A 19,116-nucleotide genomic window follows, 5' to 3' on the forward strand; every position below is an offset into this window, starting at 1 on the left:
ACACACACACACACACAGATTGCTGGAATTATAGATAGAGACTAGTACGTGCCCGTAAAAAAAAAATAATAATAAAAAAATTCCAACCGCAAGCAACAAACAACAACCACACAGGCCGTTTCTTCGCTCTCGCGTGCCCGTACGTGCGTGGCGCGGAAGTTCGCATATCACAGTTACGATGATTCTCAATTTAGGTTTTAATGGCCAATTATTCAATTAGCTCCAACGTATTTTACCTTTTCGCAATGTCATCGCAAGGAAAAACAAAAAGAGAAGAGAAGAGAGAAAAAAATTACTTCCTGGTTCGGAGCATAACAGCACTCTGATGTTACCAAAATTTATGCACTGTCTAATATGAAAACGATCATAACTTGCGGTATAAAAACGATCATAACTTGCGGCATTGTGTTTATCTATAAATGCGCATAAGAAATCGAGAAATTATGAGAATACACAAAGTCATCACTCTCCGGAAGCCCGTACGTTGTAACCCGTAATGGGGAACGCGGCTGAGCTTCCCTTCCCCATCGGCCACGCCCACACAACAACGTGTCTTGTCATTGGTTTGGTAAATAAATGGAAGGGAAGCACTTGTCCGATAAATATCAAACCTTGAAAAGGCACATCCTCAGGTCCCCAGCAATATATCTGGCAAGTTTCAATTCGATTGGACCAGCGGTTGTCGAGAAACCGCGGTCACAGACACACACACACACACACACACACACACACACACACACACACACACACACACACACACACACACACACACACACACACACACACACACACACATTGCTGGAATTATAGATAGATAATACCTACCACACAGTAAAATCGCTTATTTGAAGCGATTTAAGGTATAATACCACACAGTAAAATCGCTTATTTGGAGATAGTTAAGGTATAATACCACACAGTAAAATCGCTTATTTGGAGATAGTTAAGGTATAATACCACACAGTAAAATCGCTTATTTGGAGATAGTTAAGGTATAATACCACACAGTAAAATCGCTTATTTGGAGATAGTTAAGGTATAATACCATACAGTAAAATCGCTTATTTGGAGATAGTTAAGGTATAATACCACACAGTGAAATCGCTTATTTGGAGATAGTTAAGGTGTAATACCACACAGTAAAATCGCATATTTGGAGATAGTTAAGGTATAATACCACACAGTGAAATCGCTTATTTGGAGATAGTTAAGGTGTAATACCACACAGTAAAATCGCTTATTTGGAGATAGTTAAGGTATAATACCACACAGTAAAATCGCTTATTTAGAGATAGTTAAGGTGTAATACCACACAGTAAAATCGCTTATTTGGAGATAGTTAAGGTATAATACCACACAGTAAAATCGCAAATTTGGAGATCGTTAAGGTGTAATACCACACAGTGAAATCGCTTATTTGGAGGTAGTTAAGGTAAAATACCACACAGTGAAATCGCTTATTTGGAGATAGTTAAGGTATAATACCACACAGTAAAATCGCTTATTTAGACATAGTTAAGGTGTAATACCACACAGTAAAATCGCTTATTTGGAGATAGTTAAGGTATAATACCACACAGTGAAATCGCATATTTGGAGATAGTTAAGGTATAATACCACACAGTGAAATCGCATATTTGGAGATCGTTAAGGTGTAATACCACACAGTGAAATCGCTTATTTGGAGGTAGTTAAGGTAAAATACCACAGAGTAAAATCGCTTATTTGGAGATAGTTAAGGTATAATACCACACAGTGAAATCGCTTATTTGGAGCTATTTAAGGTATAATACCACACAGTAAAATTGCTTATTTAGAGATAGTTAAGGTGTAATACCACACAGTAAAATCGCTTATTTGGAGATAGTTAAGGTATAATACCACACAGTAAAATCACATATTTGGAGATCGTTAAGGTGTAATACCACACAGTGAAATCGCTTATTTGGAGGTAGTTAAGGTAAAATACCACACAGTAAAATCGCTTATTTGGAGCTATTTAAGGTATAATACCACACAGTAAAATCGCTTATTTAGAGATAGTAGTAGGGTAAGAATACTGGTTCTGGCTCACTTTTCCCCATGTAAATGAATGGGGGATTTTCAGCCATGAATTTTTTCTTTTTTTCCCCTAAAAAATAAATCCCCTTTTTATCCCAAGGTATATTTATTTGTCTCCCCTTTTAACCTGGGGACACTTTTTTTCAAATAACCCACACAACAAGATAAAGATTTGTTAAAGGTGATTCGAAAGAAATATCTGAAACGTCTAAGCCCCGGGACACTCTTTATCAAATAACCGATGCATATTGTTTAGCTCACTCATTGAACCTATAAACATTTGTTCATTCTCAAATTCCTTCAATAGTTTAATTTTCTTTGCACAATAATCCCCATCTAAAATATTGAAAAACAAAACATTTGAATCTTTATATTTTTTAAGATACCCCTTTTGTGCCATTACGAAATGATAAACTTCTCTTAATGATCTCATCTGGCCACCTCCTGAGTTGCATATCATTTTGAGATTGTAGTAAATTATTTTTCCATTGTTCAATTTATAACAATCAAATTTTTCAGTCCATTCAAAGATATTTATTATTTTCTTTACATCCTCTAACTTAGTTTTTGAATTGATTCGCATATTTGTTTTATTTACCTTTGTTTTAGATATTTTTTCAATAAGTCTTATTTGATATTTTTCACATTCATTATGTTTTCCATTTATATACCAAGACTGAGATTTTCTCCACTCTTTAGTTTGACTAATACTTGGTTCGGCCATTTATATATTGTGAAAAACGCGGCGGTAGCCCTTAAAAACCCTAACCCATCTTCCCATCGTTAAAACTTGTGTCCATGTGGAACACAATCTATTCTATTCACTCTATCATACAATACCCATATGGAACACAATCTATTTTATACACTCTATCATACAATATCCACATGGAACACAATCTATTCCATTATCTAAAATAAATCTCTTATCATCAAAGGCTCCTAATGCCTTTTTATTTACTTCTTCACTATATATCTTATGTTTATAACTTCTTATTGTATTCATTTTCCTATATTCTTCTTTCTTATTCATCAAACAATTATAATAATTTCTAAAAGTTATTGATTTCTTTATTACATATTTCTTTATTCCCTTTAACCCTTTATCAATCTGATCACCATACTTATAAGCATATGCCTTTGCTCTCAATCCAATAAACTCACTCATTACTTTTCCACCCAACTCATCCTTAAACTTACCAATAACCTTTTCATTCTTTTTTGAAAATAACTCACTCTTCTTACTAAAATTACTTGTATCATATACTCCAATGTTTTTCTTCATATCTTTATAAACATCATCAGTTTTTATATCGAGAATAAAACTATCAGTGTCCATATACAACAATGAAACATTTTTACCATACTCTTTCTTTAAATCATTATACAAATAATCATACATCAATATCTTTGATAAATCAAGAACTGCTGTTCCAATATAAATTGGTTTATCCATGACAATACTTTCCTTTTTCATATGAATAGCAGAAAAGTTCTCTGAAAAAACCTCTTCTCTCTCAAAACTTGGTTTATTTATCAATCTAGAAGCTTCTTTCCAAGATGTTGCAAATCTAATGTTTTGCCTGTTTCTAACATTCTCCATTGTCTTTCCAAAGACAGCATTATTCATCAATTTATAGAATTCCCCTTCAAATTTTACTTTTGTATTTGTTCTCATATCTGTATTGAATTGAATATACTTTTTCATCCAAGGACTTTGTTTAAATTTTAAAACTCTATGAATTTTAGCTACTCTCAACCCAGCAGATAAATATTGTCTCAAGTTCCTTTGATGCAAAACATATCCCTCTTTATCATAGAATGTTGTTAATAACTTTTCTGTTGATTTACCTTTAATATTAAAACTTTTATGATAATCAACTTAACCATTTTTTCTTTGGGGTTTCTTTCTCACATGCAAAAGGAAGATCTTTATGCTTATTATGAAGATCACTCGGGTACCTCAAATCAACTTCAAAATAATAACCTTCTTCTTCCTCATTCAATTCCTCTTGAGAAGAAATAACAATATTCATCAAAGCCTTTTCATAATCCTTTTCTTCCACCCACTCTAATTTACCATAAGGCAGAGATTGAGACATTGCCCATCCATACAAATTATTAGCATCAAAGTACATCAAATAATTACGATCTTTTTCACTCTCATAATTTGGAAGATATTTATTATTTGCTTTAGCATATCTTTTTGAACATACTTGTGATATTCCACCTCTCTTAGACTTCTCAATCATCAAAAGCATATCTACATCACTGACTAAATCTATATCTTGTTTTGTCATTTTCAACATTGCACTCCAAGCTAAACCAGGAGCTGTGAAATAGTGGGCAGGATCTAATCCATAACAATTTTTATTATGACAGAGTGATCTAAAAGCTTCAAACACATCAGCTAACAATAAAACATCTGTTTTTAGATACAAATCATGATATTCTCCAAGGTTCTTTATCTTAAATACTTTCCAAATTTCTTGAGCGTGTTTATATTCCTTATCACTTATCTCTTCTTCATAAAGGTTATTATAGAAACTTTCTTTTGAAGGAAGTTGTGTTACTTTAAATCTCATAAATGAATCCATATAACCCTAAGGATAAATTCCCTTACTTGTAAGAATTTTCTCTTTACTTTGAATTTCATTCCTTGTTTCAATTTCCTCTCGAGTTAGAATTCCCTCTTTAATCAGAATTTCATCTATAATCAGAATTTCCTCTTTAGTTAGAATTTCATTCTTTGTTCGAATTTTCTGTATAATTAGAATTTCATCTTCAGTAAGAATTTCTTCATTAATTTCCTCATTAATTAGAATTTCCTCTTTACTTTGAATTCTCTCTTTAATCTGAATTTCCTCTTTAGTTAGAATTTCCTCTTTTGGAAAGAATGAATTAAGATTTGGAAAAGAGCCCGTGGAGCTTAGATTTGATGCTAGGTTGGCTAGTGGTGTTCCCATAAACTTGTAAGAATCAAGAAACCGAATACGAGTTATAGGTTTTGTGAATATCATTTTTGTAAATGAAATATACTTTTGACTTGTGTTTGTTATGGCAGAAATATTCCCTGGTGTTTTTGAAAGTTCATTTATAAATAGATGTGTATCATAGTTGGCGCTGTTGTGAAGAAAGACTGGAATAAAAGAAGGTAATTTATAATTAAGATTACAACAGGAATGAGCGGGACCTCTATATTTACCAGTAAGATGACAATGATCCCTAACTTTAGACTCCTCAATTTCCTCCTCACAAATATGACAGATATTGTTCTTTCTAAATTCTAATTTTTCTTCTTTGGTTAATTTCATCGGTTCATTTGTTTCTTTCATTAATTTAGTTAGTCTTATACAATCCTTTTCTAATCGTTTTACAAACTCTTGTGAAGCTTTTTTTCCACGATAATGTTCAAGTTTGTTATACTTTTCTCCAACAGATGATTTGATATAATAACAGAAACCACAAGGAATATGTTTTTGATATTTATTTGTATATGATTCTTTTGGATTAGGAGAAGCAGTATTTATCTTTTTAAGGATACACCCAAAATCAGCGTATATCACAAATGGGTGCATGATAGATTTATTATAATCTTCAAAAGAAATCTTTTCACCAGGTTTAGGCATTGTAATTACAGCTGATTTATGATTACTACAATATTTTGAATGTTGTTCTAATCGTTCTTTTGTATGAAATGAATTAAGACATCGCTTACAAGGATATATTTTGTTTGCTGTTCTGAATACCTGAGAAGAGATTAATCTTGATAAATTATTGATGTATGTGTAATGTGAATTCTTTCCAACACTAAAATATAAAAGATCAATGTGTGTTTCTTCATTTTTATAGTTGTTTGAAATTTTTAATATTTGAACTTTGTTTGTATCCGTTAATCCATATACATTAATAGAAAGATTATTCTTTTTCTCAAATTTAGGAATATCTGTTAGTGGCATTGGGAATTTAAAATCTTTAATGTCCAAGGTATTCTCATATTTCATATATTGTTTTACTCTTTCTGAATTACATTTTGGTGGATGGAAGTGAGCAAGAACAGACCAGAGAAAACATTTATTATCATTATTCTTAATATTAACAACTGCCTTCTTTTGTTTTATTTCTTTTGGTAATTCAATATAAGAAGAAGCTTTAAGAGGGTTTGATTTTAGAATGTGTATCTCTAAAAAGATGATTTTTTTAATATTGAATCCACTTCCTACCACTGTATTATCAACATCCTCCTTTTTCTTGATAGTTCTTCATAAACCCCACTATTCAAAAAATCTTGAAATTATGTTATAAAATGAAGATCTGTTCTCATATTAGGAGTTTGTTCTTCATCTTGTCTTTTCATATTCATTTTCACTCCCATATAAAACTTTAAAGTTTTCATTTCTTTTAATGTCTTTTTAATAAAATTTTCAACATCAGGTTTCACTATTTCAATTGATTCAACTATTGATGATGGACCGGGTTCTCCAAATTGAAAAATCCTTATTTTTATATGCCCTTTAAATGCTCCATCAGTGTTTTCAATATAATAGTCTCCCTTTACTTTAAACTCATTTTTCTTGTGTTTTTGTGATTGAAGATGTCTATTATAACTACTCTTCAAACCATCCTTTGAGCAGATATCACAATGTTTTCTTTCCAACTCAAGAGGAGATATTTTATGAAATAGATTAAATGTGTGTTTGTTGGTTCGGAGGTGTTTTCTATAATGTTTATATTCGTGATTACAAACATCGCAGTGCATTGTATTCACCAAATTTATATAATAAAACTTTGCTTAAACTAAAATTTTCTTGATGAAAATTTCGTTTATTTTACAGGTGAATCTGTGCTTAAACTAAAGTTTTCTTGATGAAAATTTCATTTATTTTACAGGTGAATCTGTGCTTAAACTAAAGTTTTCTTGATGAAAATTTCATTTATTTTACAGGTGAATCTGTGCTTAAACTAAAATTTTCTTGATGAAAATTTCATTTATTTTACAGGTGAATCTGTGCTTAAACTAAAATTTTCTTGATGAAAATTTAGTTTATTTTACAGGTGAATCTGTGCTTAAAACCATTTTATCCTCCAACTTTTTCACTTAATAAATACAATGTTTCAAGACACAAAAGACAAGTTTCAATCAATCTCTTCATTTGTTAAAGATACTGAGAAATATATCAAGGATGTAAAATTGAACAAAGATAAATATAACAACTATTGGATAAAAACAATTATGGTGGATATGATGAGTTCTTCAATTTACTTCAGTGGAAGGGCTTTTAGTATACCTGGAAGAACATCAATTAAGGTATCTCTAACAAAAGTTTCTCCTCTCCTTCTGGCAATATATTCAAAACTAGAAAAAGCAATGAAACAAGAAAAGGTATCAAAAAATAAAAACCTTATGGATGAAGCTTTAGAAAGAAAAGATAAGACCATCTGTAATATGCAAGGAGAAATTTGTATTTTTTTCAACAACCCTAAAGATATAAATCCTGATGAAATAAAGGATGTTAATATATCAGGTGAAATGACATTTCGTTCAATTGTAGTTAAGGATCATTTTAAAATTACCTTTAATATAAAAAATGTAGCAGTTGAATCTGTTAATGAAAAAATGTATATCGATATCGATGGTAATGTTTTTTCTACTAATTAAATGAGTCAATATTCAACTGAAGATTTTGAAGATTATGAAAGTGATTATGATATCGAGAGTTTGCATTCAAACGATAGTTATGGCACCGAGAGTTTGTGTTCAAATGATAGTTATGAAAGTATAGATGATTCTGAAAGTATCGAAGATGATATCGAAGATGAATTTCAGTTTCAGTAAAGTTTTACTTTATAAATATGAATAGTTTACTCGATTTTGAGCCTCTTGAATTCCATGATTCTCCATATGACAAATTTGAGAATTGTCCTGCGTGTGAAAGACAGGGATTAAACACAGAGTCAAAAGGCTATAAACAATGTATATTCTGTGATTATCTTCTAATTAATGATAATCAAAAATATAAAAAGGAAAATAATTCTTTTAGATTTACACCAAAAATGAATTACTTTACAAGATTGATTAGAGAAATGAATGTAAAGTACGAGGGTGATAACACACCTTTCCTTACAAGGGAAGAAACAACGTATTAGAGAAATGTTCAAAGGATTGTTGTTATATATTATTCATGGGTGTGATTTTCAGGGAAATATCAACACAAGATATTGCATAAATAAAATAATGGATTATCTTGAAATTAAACCTGAACTTAGGATAAAATATAGAGTTTCAGAAAAAGCCAATAATAAATTAAATAACCTGTTTTCCAAATATATAAATGAATGATTTTTTTACCCATTTGGGAAAATAAGATGAAATTTGACAACCATAAAAATCTCCCAAATACATTAAGATGCCTCATAGTTGGTTCAAGTGGATGTGGAAAAACCTGCTTACTTTTAAAGATGCTCCTCACTCCCAACTTTTTCGATTATGATAATTTAATAATTTTCACAAAGTCGAGTTTTCAACCAGAGTATCAACTACTCTCACAAGGTTTTAATGCTGGTCTTCAAAAAGAAGATATAATCGGTTTATTTAAACTTCAAAAAAACCTAAATGATTTTAACATTGAAGATATAATACAACTATTTTGTGATACACAGAGATGTAAAAAGAAATCAAAACCGATAACTTGTATTCTGAGTGATAATACGGATGATATACCATCTCCCCAAGATTTGGATAAATCCAAAAAGAACCTCGTTATCTTTGATGATTGTGTTAATGAGAGAAACCAAACGGTAATGGACAGCTACTACACAAGAGGGAGACATTCTTCTTGTAATTGTATTTATCTTAGTCAATCGTACTTTCAACTTCCTCGTCGTTCCATCAGAAACAATGCTAATACTTTTATTTTATTCAAGTTAAATTCAATAGATATAAACAATTTTTGGAGAGACAATTGCTCTACATTATGTAGTAAAAAGGAATTTGGGGATTACATGAAACACACGACTGAAAAATATAAATATATTGTTGTGAAACAAGATGAGATATTAAATGATATTTTTCAATAAATAAATGGATGCGAAAGAAAGAGCAAGAAGATTTAGGGAACATCAAGAGTTGGTTTCAAAAGTTGTAAAACAACAGGAAGACATAAAGAAGAAACGCAGACAAAAACTAACGGGTGAAGAAGCATTTGAAAGAAAACAAGAGAAATTTTTTAAATCACTTTTAAAAACTTCCCAAGAAAAAATTATAGATGTTTCCACAGTTCCCACAATAAAATATACTCCCAGAAAGCTCCAAATGTTAAAAGATTTCAGTCAAATGACGGAGGAAGAATTAGAGCATATTGGAGAATTAGAATATCATGATGAAGAATTATTTCAACAACTGGAAGAGATGAATCGACCCCCTGATTATATTGTGAATGCTCTTCAAAACAATGAATATTCAGCGGATTCAAAAACCAAAGCAGGACTCATTCCAACAGAACAACCAGCTTTATTTCATCTTGTTCAAGAAAAGGTATTGATATTTAATGATGAATTAAGGTTCTTGAGTTCTGCTCAACCTCCTGTTAAACTAACTCCGAGATTAATGTTTCTTCTCACAAAAGATGGAAGACAAGGTTCAACTGTGAGGGATGAATCAAAGTATATTGATAAACCATTGGATATGGAAAATAATGATGATAGAGTATATATTGATCTGCTGAACACTCTAAATTATAGGGTTATTCTTTCTGGTAAAAGTAGGAAGAATGAGAAGGAGAAACACATTATTCAGGCTTTAAGTATCCTTGGTTCAGGTGTTAGTTTTCTTCCAAATGACCCATCGCAATTAGTTAATAGACTGTTATTGTTGTTAGGCAGTAAGAAGGCTGGAAATAACAATTGTTTTAATGAAGCATCAGCCATTTTAGACCAGTTGATGAACATGAAAATAATTAATAAATATCAATATAAAGACATTTTATCTCATATTAAATAAGATGAGAAGCACAATCCTTAGTTTCAATTTCACAACAAGCGACCACACATCTTCATTCCCATACCCACTACAACTTGACACGACAAAAGAATATGAGGCATCTTTATTGTCCATGGAAACTTATAATACCTTATTTAATATAACCGAGAAAAATGACAAGTTTAGTTATAATCCGGGAAGTGGATACAAAACGATAACAGTCTCACCCGGAGCATATGAGATTTCTCAAATATCTTCCGAAATTGCTCGTCTTATGAAAGAACAGGGTGATGAACCAAAAAATATTGTTATAAACATTCAAAAACATACTTCAAAATCAACGATTAAAGTTAAAAAAATAACTACAAGGTTGATTTCACAATTGATAATTCATTTAGAGAGTTATTGGTTTCTCCTCAAAAAAGATTGAAACTAATGGGACGTTTTACAGTGATAATGTCATTCAAATATCCTCAGGAATAAATTCGGTGCTAATTCACTGTGATTTGATTGATGGTGCTTATAATGATGGAAAAAAAACAAATACAATATTTTCATTCAGCGCATACTCAACCCCAATTGGTTATAAATTCAATATGGAACCCAAAAATTTGGTTTATCTCCCTGTGTCAGGAAAAACCATACACAGAGTAAATTTTAGGATAACCGACCAAGATAATCGTATGATTTCTTTTAATGGAGAAGTTATATCCATCAGAATTCACCTACGTGAAGTTTTCCAATAAATAAATACGATGGTTATTGTGAGGAAACACGAGTTGGGAAAATATAAAATAATTACAGGGGATGGGATGTTCCTTTCCCCATACTACAAGGGTGAAGGTATGTATCTTGGTAGAGGATACTATAAACCAAAGAGACAAAGGGGTGTCGGACATCATTTTAGAAAAAAAAGCAGATGGGATAATTGATACTCTAATGGGTATAGGTTCAACTATTCTTAAACATAAAGATCTAATTGGTTCAACTGCTTCTGCTGTGGGAAATGTAGCAGGTGCTGTAAAGAGTATAAAAGATGCCCAGAAGGAATCTCATAAATTACAAGCAATAAAAGAAATTAAAAAAGGCAAAACTCAGTTGTCCCCCCAAGAACGACAGAAAATAATTCAAATACTTGGATCAGGGTTTCAAAAGTTTTAACATCTTTTTTTCCTAAATAAATACAAGTATGGAAGCAATTGATAGTATCTATGATTTGGATGATACTATTATTATCTCAAACTCCACTAAAAAAGATTACTTCAAGGTAAATGCAATAACTGGAACAGACTGGAATACGAATGGTACAAAAAGTTTTGAAATAAATAATCAACAAACCTATTTGAATCTCTCCGAAAGTTTCTTGTGTAAATTTAAATTCACTAAGGCTGGGAATAACACAAATGCTACACTTGTAAATGATTTCTTCTGGAAAATGTTTGATAGTGTGCGTTTGTATATTGGAACACAAGAAGTTGAAGCGGTTGATTATGTCTCTGCTGTATCTGAAATGATGAAATTTACACTCTATACATTCAGTGATAGAATGGGAAAGGGGTCTGTCGAAGGTTTTATTCCTGATATGTCAACGGGAACAAACACAGACCCTGGATATACTCAAAGGAAAGGAATGTATAATGATACAAAAGCAGAAAATAGTTTTACTGTGGCAGTTCCTCTTAAAGGTATATTTGGATTTTGTGATCATGATAAAGTTCTGTATGGTCTTAAAATTAGATTTCAACTACAAAGGAATGATAATGAAAATAGATTGCTTTTTGGTGTTGGTAGTGCTTTTGGTGAACAGAATAAATTTGTAATTGAGGAAATGAGTTGGTATATCAGTGAATATACTCCTAATCTTAAAACAGAAGAGATGTTGAATAGAAGACTTAACTCAAAGAAACCACTCAGTGAATCATACCTCAAAAGAAGATGTCAACACGTTAAACTCAACCAAACCACTTACACGTGGAATTTGGGTGTTCTGGAAGGAAAGCCACGATATCTGTGGATCATTTTTAAAAAGCCAGATGGTGATACTGCGACTGATAAGAATAATGCATTGAGTGATAATGCTAAGGTGAAACAACTTCGCCTTTCTCTAGATGGAACATTTTATCCACGAGATAGATTGGAAATTAATTGGGAAAAAAATGATTTTGCTGAAGCATACAAGTCTTACCAAAAGGTGTGTGAAAGTAATGGAAATAAAGAACCTATTTTGGATATGACAGCATTTAAAAGTTTGTATACAATCTATGCGTTTGACCTGAGCGCTCAAAAGGTAACTATAAAGTCTAATCGAGTGGATACTTCCCTATACATTGAAAGAGGAGAGAGTGAAGAAGTTGATACATATTGTTTGCTTTTGGAAGAAACAGAATTACAGATTAATACAGATAATGGTGTGATGATTAGTCTCACATAATTTTTTGTTAAATAAATGAGTGGCAAAGTACCAACTGGGGTATATGTTAATCAAATCAATCTTCATAAAATATCATCTTGTGTTCAAAATCAAAAGCCTTGTACGATTAACGTTAATACAATTCAGAGAAAAGGAGCAGTAAGAATTGATGTTTTGCTCACAAGAGAACAGGTTAAAATCTTGAATGACACTGGCTCACTTTAAATTAAAATGACAAAACCAATGTTGAAAAAATATTCAATAAGAGAGACGAGTGGAGGATTTCTGCCATTTCTAATTCCTTTATTTGCTGGTTTAAGTGCGGTTGGAGCATTGACTGGTGGTATTTCAACAGCGGTGAAAACTGCCAACGAAAGGATGGCTCAACTCCAGGCTCAAAAATAATTGGAAAGACATAACAAAGAGTTGGAGAAACAAATTAGTGGAAGTGGTGTAATTGTAGATTTTGCTGAAAAACTTGAAGGTCTGCCTGATAAAGCGAGATTGTTAGTTGGAGATATGCTTTCTTCTATAGCACAAGCAGGTGTAAAATTAACGAAAAGAGGTAATGGATTATATCTTTCTAATAAATAAATGAGCATTGATGAGTGGTTTAAAGAATTTGGAAAGAATACAACATCAAATTTACAACTTGTCAAATATTGTAAGAAATTAAAAATTCATAATGTGGTTATTTGTATGAGAGATGAATTAACAAATGTGCCGAAACACACAAAGAATATTATTATGAACTTAGAAGATAATAATGGGAACGGTTCTCATTGGGTTTGTATTTTTAATAGTCAAGACAAATATTATTTTGATAGTTTTGGTCTTCCACCACCTGTTGAAGTCATAAAATTCTTACAGAATGGTGTTTATCAAACATTTCAAGTCCAAGAATTAAATTCCAAGTGTTGTGGTCAATTATGTCTATATGTGTTATTTCAACTCAACAAAAACAAAAAAATTTATGATATTATATTTAATCTAATATAAATGACTTATGTTGGTAAAGATGGTTCTATCTTTGGTGTATCCCAAGAACTGGATATTGATTTATCAAATTATTACACAAAGGCACAGGCTGAACGACATAAATATAATATAACCAAAAATATTAACATGAAAAATGCTTATAAATCAAAAAATTATCCAAGCCCGACTGACGCGAATGACTTGGTGAGATTAAGCGATTTATCACAATATATATCCTTAAATAAAACGGCCGTGTATTCCAAAGATACAGAAGTGTTGATATTATCTCCAGGTCATACAGAATTCACAGTTCGAATTAAAATAAATTTTTTATAAAGAAGGGCGTATCGTTTGTATGAGAATAGAACAATGGGGGTATGATATGAATGATTTAGGGTATAATTGGTCATTTAAAATTAACCTCGAAGACCTGGAACAATTAAATCAGTCTCGTAAGGAAGAATATTATCCACTTGGTATCGAGAATGAGTTTTGTGGGGCCACGATTAGTAAACAACAAATAAAAGAATTTAATAAGGGTAAATATAATAATGGTTTTGCCCTTGTTTATCTCATGAAAACAGAAAAAAACAGGATTATATATAATAAGTAAGGAAATACAAAATGATTTAAATATGGGAAGATGGGGAGGTGTTTCGTGCCATAATATTATTCTAACATATATTTCTAATACATAAATGACAGCAAGAAGACTTCAAGAAAATTATCATTTCTGTGTCCAAGCATACCTTCAAGAAAAGGGTATTCGGTATTTTAATAAATATGTTCTACAACATAAGAATGAGGTATTTTCAATAAAAGATTGGCATTATGCTGATGTTGATAAACCGACAACTTTAGATTTAATTAGAATGTTAAATAATGAAAAAATTATAAAGTTAAGAAAAGGTAAGGCTCTTTTAGAAATTCAAAAGAAATTTTATTGGTTTCCTGTTGTAAAAAAAATTATTTTGGATACAGGAATAACAAGAAATCCTGATGAATATATGTATGATATTCTATGGGGTGTAAGCGATTCAAGGATAATAAGGGATGAGGAAGGAGTTGAAGAAGAGAGGGAAGAGGAGGAAAAGGAGAAGAGGGAGAAGAAAGAGAAGGAAGAAAAAGAGAAGAGAGAGAAGGAGGAGAGGGAGGAGAGAGAGAAGAGAGAGAGGGAGGAAAGAGAGAAGAGAGAGAGAGAGAGAGGGAGGAGAGGGAGGAAAGAGAGAGAATGAATAAATATCAAAATATGGAAACCAGTGAGATTAAAAAAAGATTAGGGGTATTACAGAAAATAACTCAACCCACCGAGGAGGAAAACAAAGAATTGACAAGTCTATTTGCAATACTTTCGACAAGACTATTGACATCGACAAGATATGGATTTTAATTCAAGTTTTTCATTTTTTTTTTCTTAAATAAATGGAGGAGAGAGTGAAGGCATTTCTAAGGATTCTTTATGTTTTAAAAATTAAGATTCAAATGTGCATGTTGGAAACTAAAAAGGTTTTTGCACTCTGCAGGAATTTTTCTCATAAATAAATGAGTTATTGTCTCAAATGTAAAAAGAAAACTAATACTAAAAATATTTCATATATTAAAAGTAAAAATAACAGGGTTGTACAAAAAGGTATATGTTCGGTGTGTGGTTCAAAAAAAAATCTATTTATCTCCAAACACAAACTAGGAGTAGATATACAAAAGTTTTTATCAGGAAGTAAATTTACAACTACTGGAATACCAGGGGAATTAAATCTTCCAGGGTATTCTTTCTGTGGTCCAGGCACAAACTTGGATAAAAGATTAGATGAGGCAGACAATCCTAAATCCTGGAGTAAACCAATCAATAGAGTTGATGAAGTGTGCATGAGACACGATATTGATTATGGGAATACCACAACGTTGGAAGAAAAGCATGAAGCCGATAGAGAAATGTTGTATAATTTGTCTCTGATACAAAATCCAACCTTGAGAGAAAAAGTTGATCGGTTCATTGTGAAGAAGATGATCAGTGCTAAATTGAAACTTGGACTTGGAAATTCAAAAAACTTATGGGCTCTAATGATGTCATTAAGACTGAAGAGCAATTAGCTGATGAATTACATAAACCAATATTCACAAAGTTTCAGAGAAGGAAAGTTTATTCCAAGGAAGTTGATTATATCTGGTCTGCTGATTTGATTGAACTCAATAATGATAAGGGGTACAAGTATGCTTTAACCGTTATTGATTTGAGGAGTAGATACGTATGGGTTGTACCATTAAAAAACAAAACAGGTAATACTCTTATGTTAGCCTTTCAACAGATATTTAATAAAAGTAAGAGAAAACCTAAAAAATTGTGGACTGATGAGGGTAGAGTTTTATAACAAGACATTTATGAATTTTCTAAAAAATAACTATTACATTATACAGAACCTTTAATGAAGGGAAGGCAGTTGTTGTTGAACGTTTTAATCGTACCTTAAAAGAGAGACTATATAAAAAAATTCACACAACTCGGTTCACAACAATGGTCATCTTTTATTCAGGATATTGTGGATAAGTATAATGACACGATTCACACGTCAACAAATATGAAACCATCAGAAACATTTATAAAATTAAAATATGAAAAAGAGATTAATGTCAGAAAACCTAAGTTCAAAGTTGGTGATATCGTAAGAATATATAGATGGAAATCTCATTTTGAAAAGGGTTATACTAAACGATGGACGAAAGAACTTTTTAAAATTGTTGATGTAATAGATACGGTTCCTTGGACTTATAAGATATATGATTTGGAAGGGGAAGAGATTTTAGGTTCATTTTATTCACAGGAATTACAAAAGACAAAGATAAATTGAAATTTTTGACTCCGCCCCTTTTTAACTCCGCCCACACAAAACCCACCCACATAAACCCCACCCCACACAAGCTCCACACAAACCCCAACCCACACAAACCCCACCACACACAAACCCCTCACAAGCTCCACACAAAAACTCCACACACACAAACCCCTCACAAGCTCCACCCATATTCATCATATTCACATAATTAGTGATTAGTTAATTAGTTCCCCACACACAACATGTGTATTTAATTAAAAAATTATCCACCCATCCACCCATCCACCCATCTCTCCACCCATCCATTTATCCACACAAACCTCATCCACATTCACCCCTCCCACATAAGCCCCACCGAAGCCCCGCCCACATAAACCCTGCCCACATAATCCCCTCCCACACAAGCTCCACCCACATAAACCCTGCCCACACAAACCCCACACAAACCCCCACAAGCTCCACACACATAAACCCTGTCCACATAAACCCCTCCCACACAAGCTCCACCCACATAAACCCCTCCCACCGAAGCCCCGCCCACATAAGCCCCACCCACACAAGCCCCACCCACACAAGCCCCGCCCACACCGAAGCCCCGCCCACACAAGCCCCTCCCACACAAGCCCCACCCCCTCTTCCCCCTGTGCGCCCCCCACCTTTGACCCACCACCTCCCTCATCCCACCCCCACCCTTCCCCACACACACACACATGGGGAGGGGAGGGGTGGGATGAGGGGGTGATGGGTCATTGGGGGAGCGCACCTACCCCCCCTTCATGTCTTAATCCTTTTTTTGAAATTTAAAATCAAGTAATTGTAAACAAAACAAATATAATTAATCAAAATTGTAAACATTAAATATTCATTTGTGAGAATGTATAATCTTTCCCAGCAATCTTCTTCAGATGTCTTGTGATTTCGAAACTCAGACACCATATTCTGTTTTGAAACAAAAAGTGGATAATAATTAGGTTTTATAAAGATAATTACATGGTAATATGAGTAAGCCTGGTGTTGATTCTAAGTTCAAACCTCGTTGACCACTGAATTAACACACCAGGAGGCCGACTCAGCCTGTCATCCTTTCAAGGCCAATAAAATGAATTCCAGTGTACTGGCAAAACCGCGTCCAAACTAATGATGCAACCAACATAAGACGACATTCCAAAGAGAGGGTGATATTAATAAAAGAATAACCAAATAATAATTCAGAAACATTTACCTTCAGAAAATCATGTGTTGTACCAGATTGCTTCAACAGCTGATGTTGTGTGATAGCGCTGAAAAAAAAAATAATGAGTCAAGGGTATAGATGGAGAGACAGACAGAGAGAGGTAGGTAGAAAGACAGACAGAGAGAGATATAAACAGACAGGGAGAGATAGAGAGAGACAAACAGACAGGGAAAGAGACACACACACACACACACACACACACACACACACACACACACACACACACACACACACACACACACACACACACACACACACACAGACACACGTATATATATATACACACACACACACACACACACACACACACACACACACACACACACACACACACACACACACACACACACACACACACACACACACGTCTCACCATTGGTTTAATTTATTCGAGATCAGAGGCCGTGATAAGACTTCGTACCAGTCATTATAAATGTTTTTCAATTCTCTTCTAAAATCATTGACCTCTTCAATAAGAGCATTCATTTGATGCACCTCATCGTGATATGTAAACTCCACTTCTTCCAAGGACCTGCCAGGAAAAAATATATATTTTCGCATTATCACGATTTAATTTATAATCAATTGCTTCATTGTTCAAAGAGGAAACCATACACAAACTTACCAACTTTGTAGTGAGCTGTTATCTTCATCGGAAGAGAGTGAGTCCATGTCTCAGTTTTTTTTTACCATTGGTACAAGATGGCAAAAAGATCAGAGGCCGTGATAAGACGTCGTGTCAGTCTTTAAAAATGTTTTTCAATTCTATTCTAAGATGATTGGCCTCTTCAATAAGAGCATTAATTTCATGCACCTCGTCGTGATATGTAAACTGCTCTTCTTCCAAGGACCTGCCAAGAAAAAAAAATATATCAGAATTATCACGATTTAATTTATAATCAATTGCTTCATCGTTCAAAGAGGAACCAATACACAGGCTTACCAACTTTGTGTTGAGCTGTTTTGTTCGCGGAAGAAAGATCGCTCATGTCTCAGTTGTAAAAATGAAAATCCCGTCTGGCAGAAACTTTGTCTGGCGAATCACTTATAAAGCAACGATGAGGAGATTGCTTAATCATTGGGTGTGGCCACAGGAAATGACGCTTCGGGAGAGACAGCTTGGAAAATAACTGGGAGATATATTCTCAAATTGTATGAATCATTTTTAAAACATACTTAAAATACCCTAAAATGGTTTTGATTCAAATGTTTTCAGTTCGTGTTCTGAGATAAAATATAAACACGAGACCTTGTCTCACAGAATAGTTCCTGTTTTTTTTCACAGCATGACTGTCCAAAAACACTTCCTTTTCAAAAAAACAAAAAAAAAAAAAAAACTTTTTTATGGTGTGGTTTATACACAAAAATGATTTGCAACTCGGGCGATGGCCAGATGAGATCATTAAGAGAAGTTTATCATTTCGTAATGGCACAAAAGGGGTATCTTAAAAAATATAAAGATTCAAATGTTTTGTTTTTCAATATTTTAGATGGGGATTATTGTGCAAAGAAAATTAAACTATTGAAGGAATTTGAGAATGAACAAATGTTTATAGGTTCAATGAGAGCTAAACAATATGCATCGGTTATTTGATAAAGAGTGTCCCGGGGCTTAGACGTTTCA

At 32.8% G+C, this 19,116-nt stretch overlaps 1 protein-coding gene across 1 annotated transcript in view; it reads right to left on the reverse strand.

Annotated features, from left to right (window-relative positions):
* Positions 1-18,790, reverse strand: part of LOC147024825 (uncharacterized) — a 31,856-nt gene extending 13,066 nt beyond the window's left edge. The window contains exons 1-4 of the mRNA XM_085887052.1: positions 18,118-18,790; positions 17,866-18,024; positions 17,481-17,538; positions 17,112-17,197 (exon numbers count right to left, since the gene is read on the reverse strand). Coding sequence (XP_085743178.1) covers positions 17,112-17,197; positions 17,481-17,538; positions 17,866-18,024; positions 18,118-18,164 — 350 coding nt within the window. The 5' untranslated portion in view covers positions 18,165-18,790. The remainder of the gene's footprint in view (positions 1-17,111; positions 17,198-17,480; positions 17,539-17,865; positions 18,025-18,117) is intronic.
* Positions 18,791-19,116: the final 326 nt, after the last annotated feature.

The sequence above is a fragment of the Eptatretus burgeri genome, chromosome 6 (assembly GCF_056783735.1).
Source record: "Eptatretus burgeri isolate ZD-2024b chromosome 6, Ebu_testis_v1, whole genome shotgun sequence".
In the NCBI taxonomy this organism is placed as follows: domain Eukaryota; kingdom Metazoa; phylum Chordata; class Myxini; order Myxiniformes; family Myxinidae; genus Eptatretus; species Eptatretus burgeri.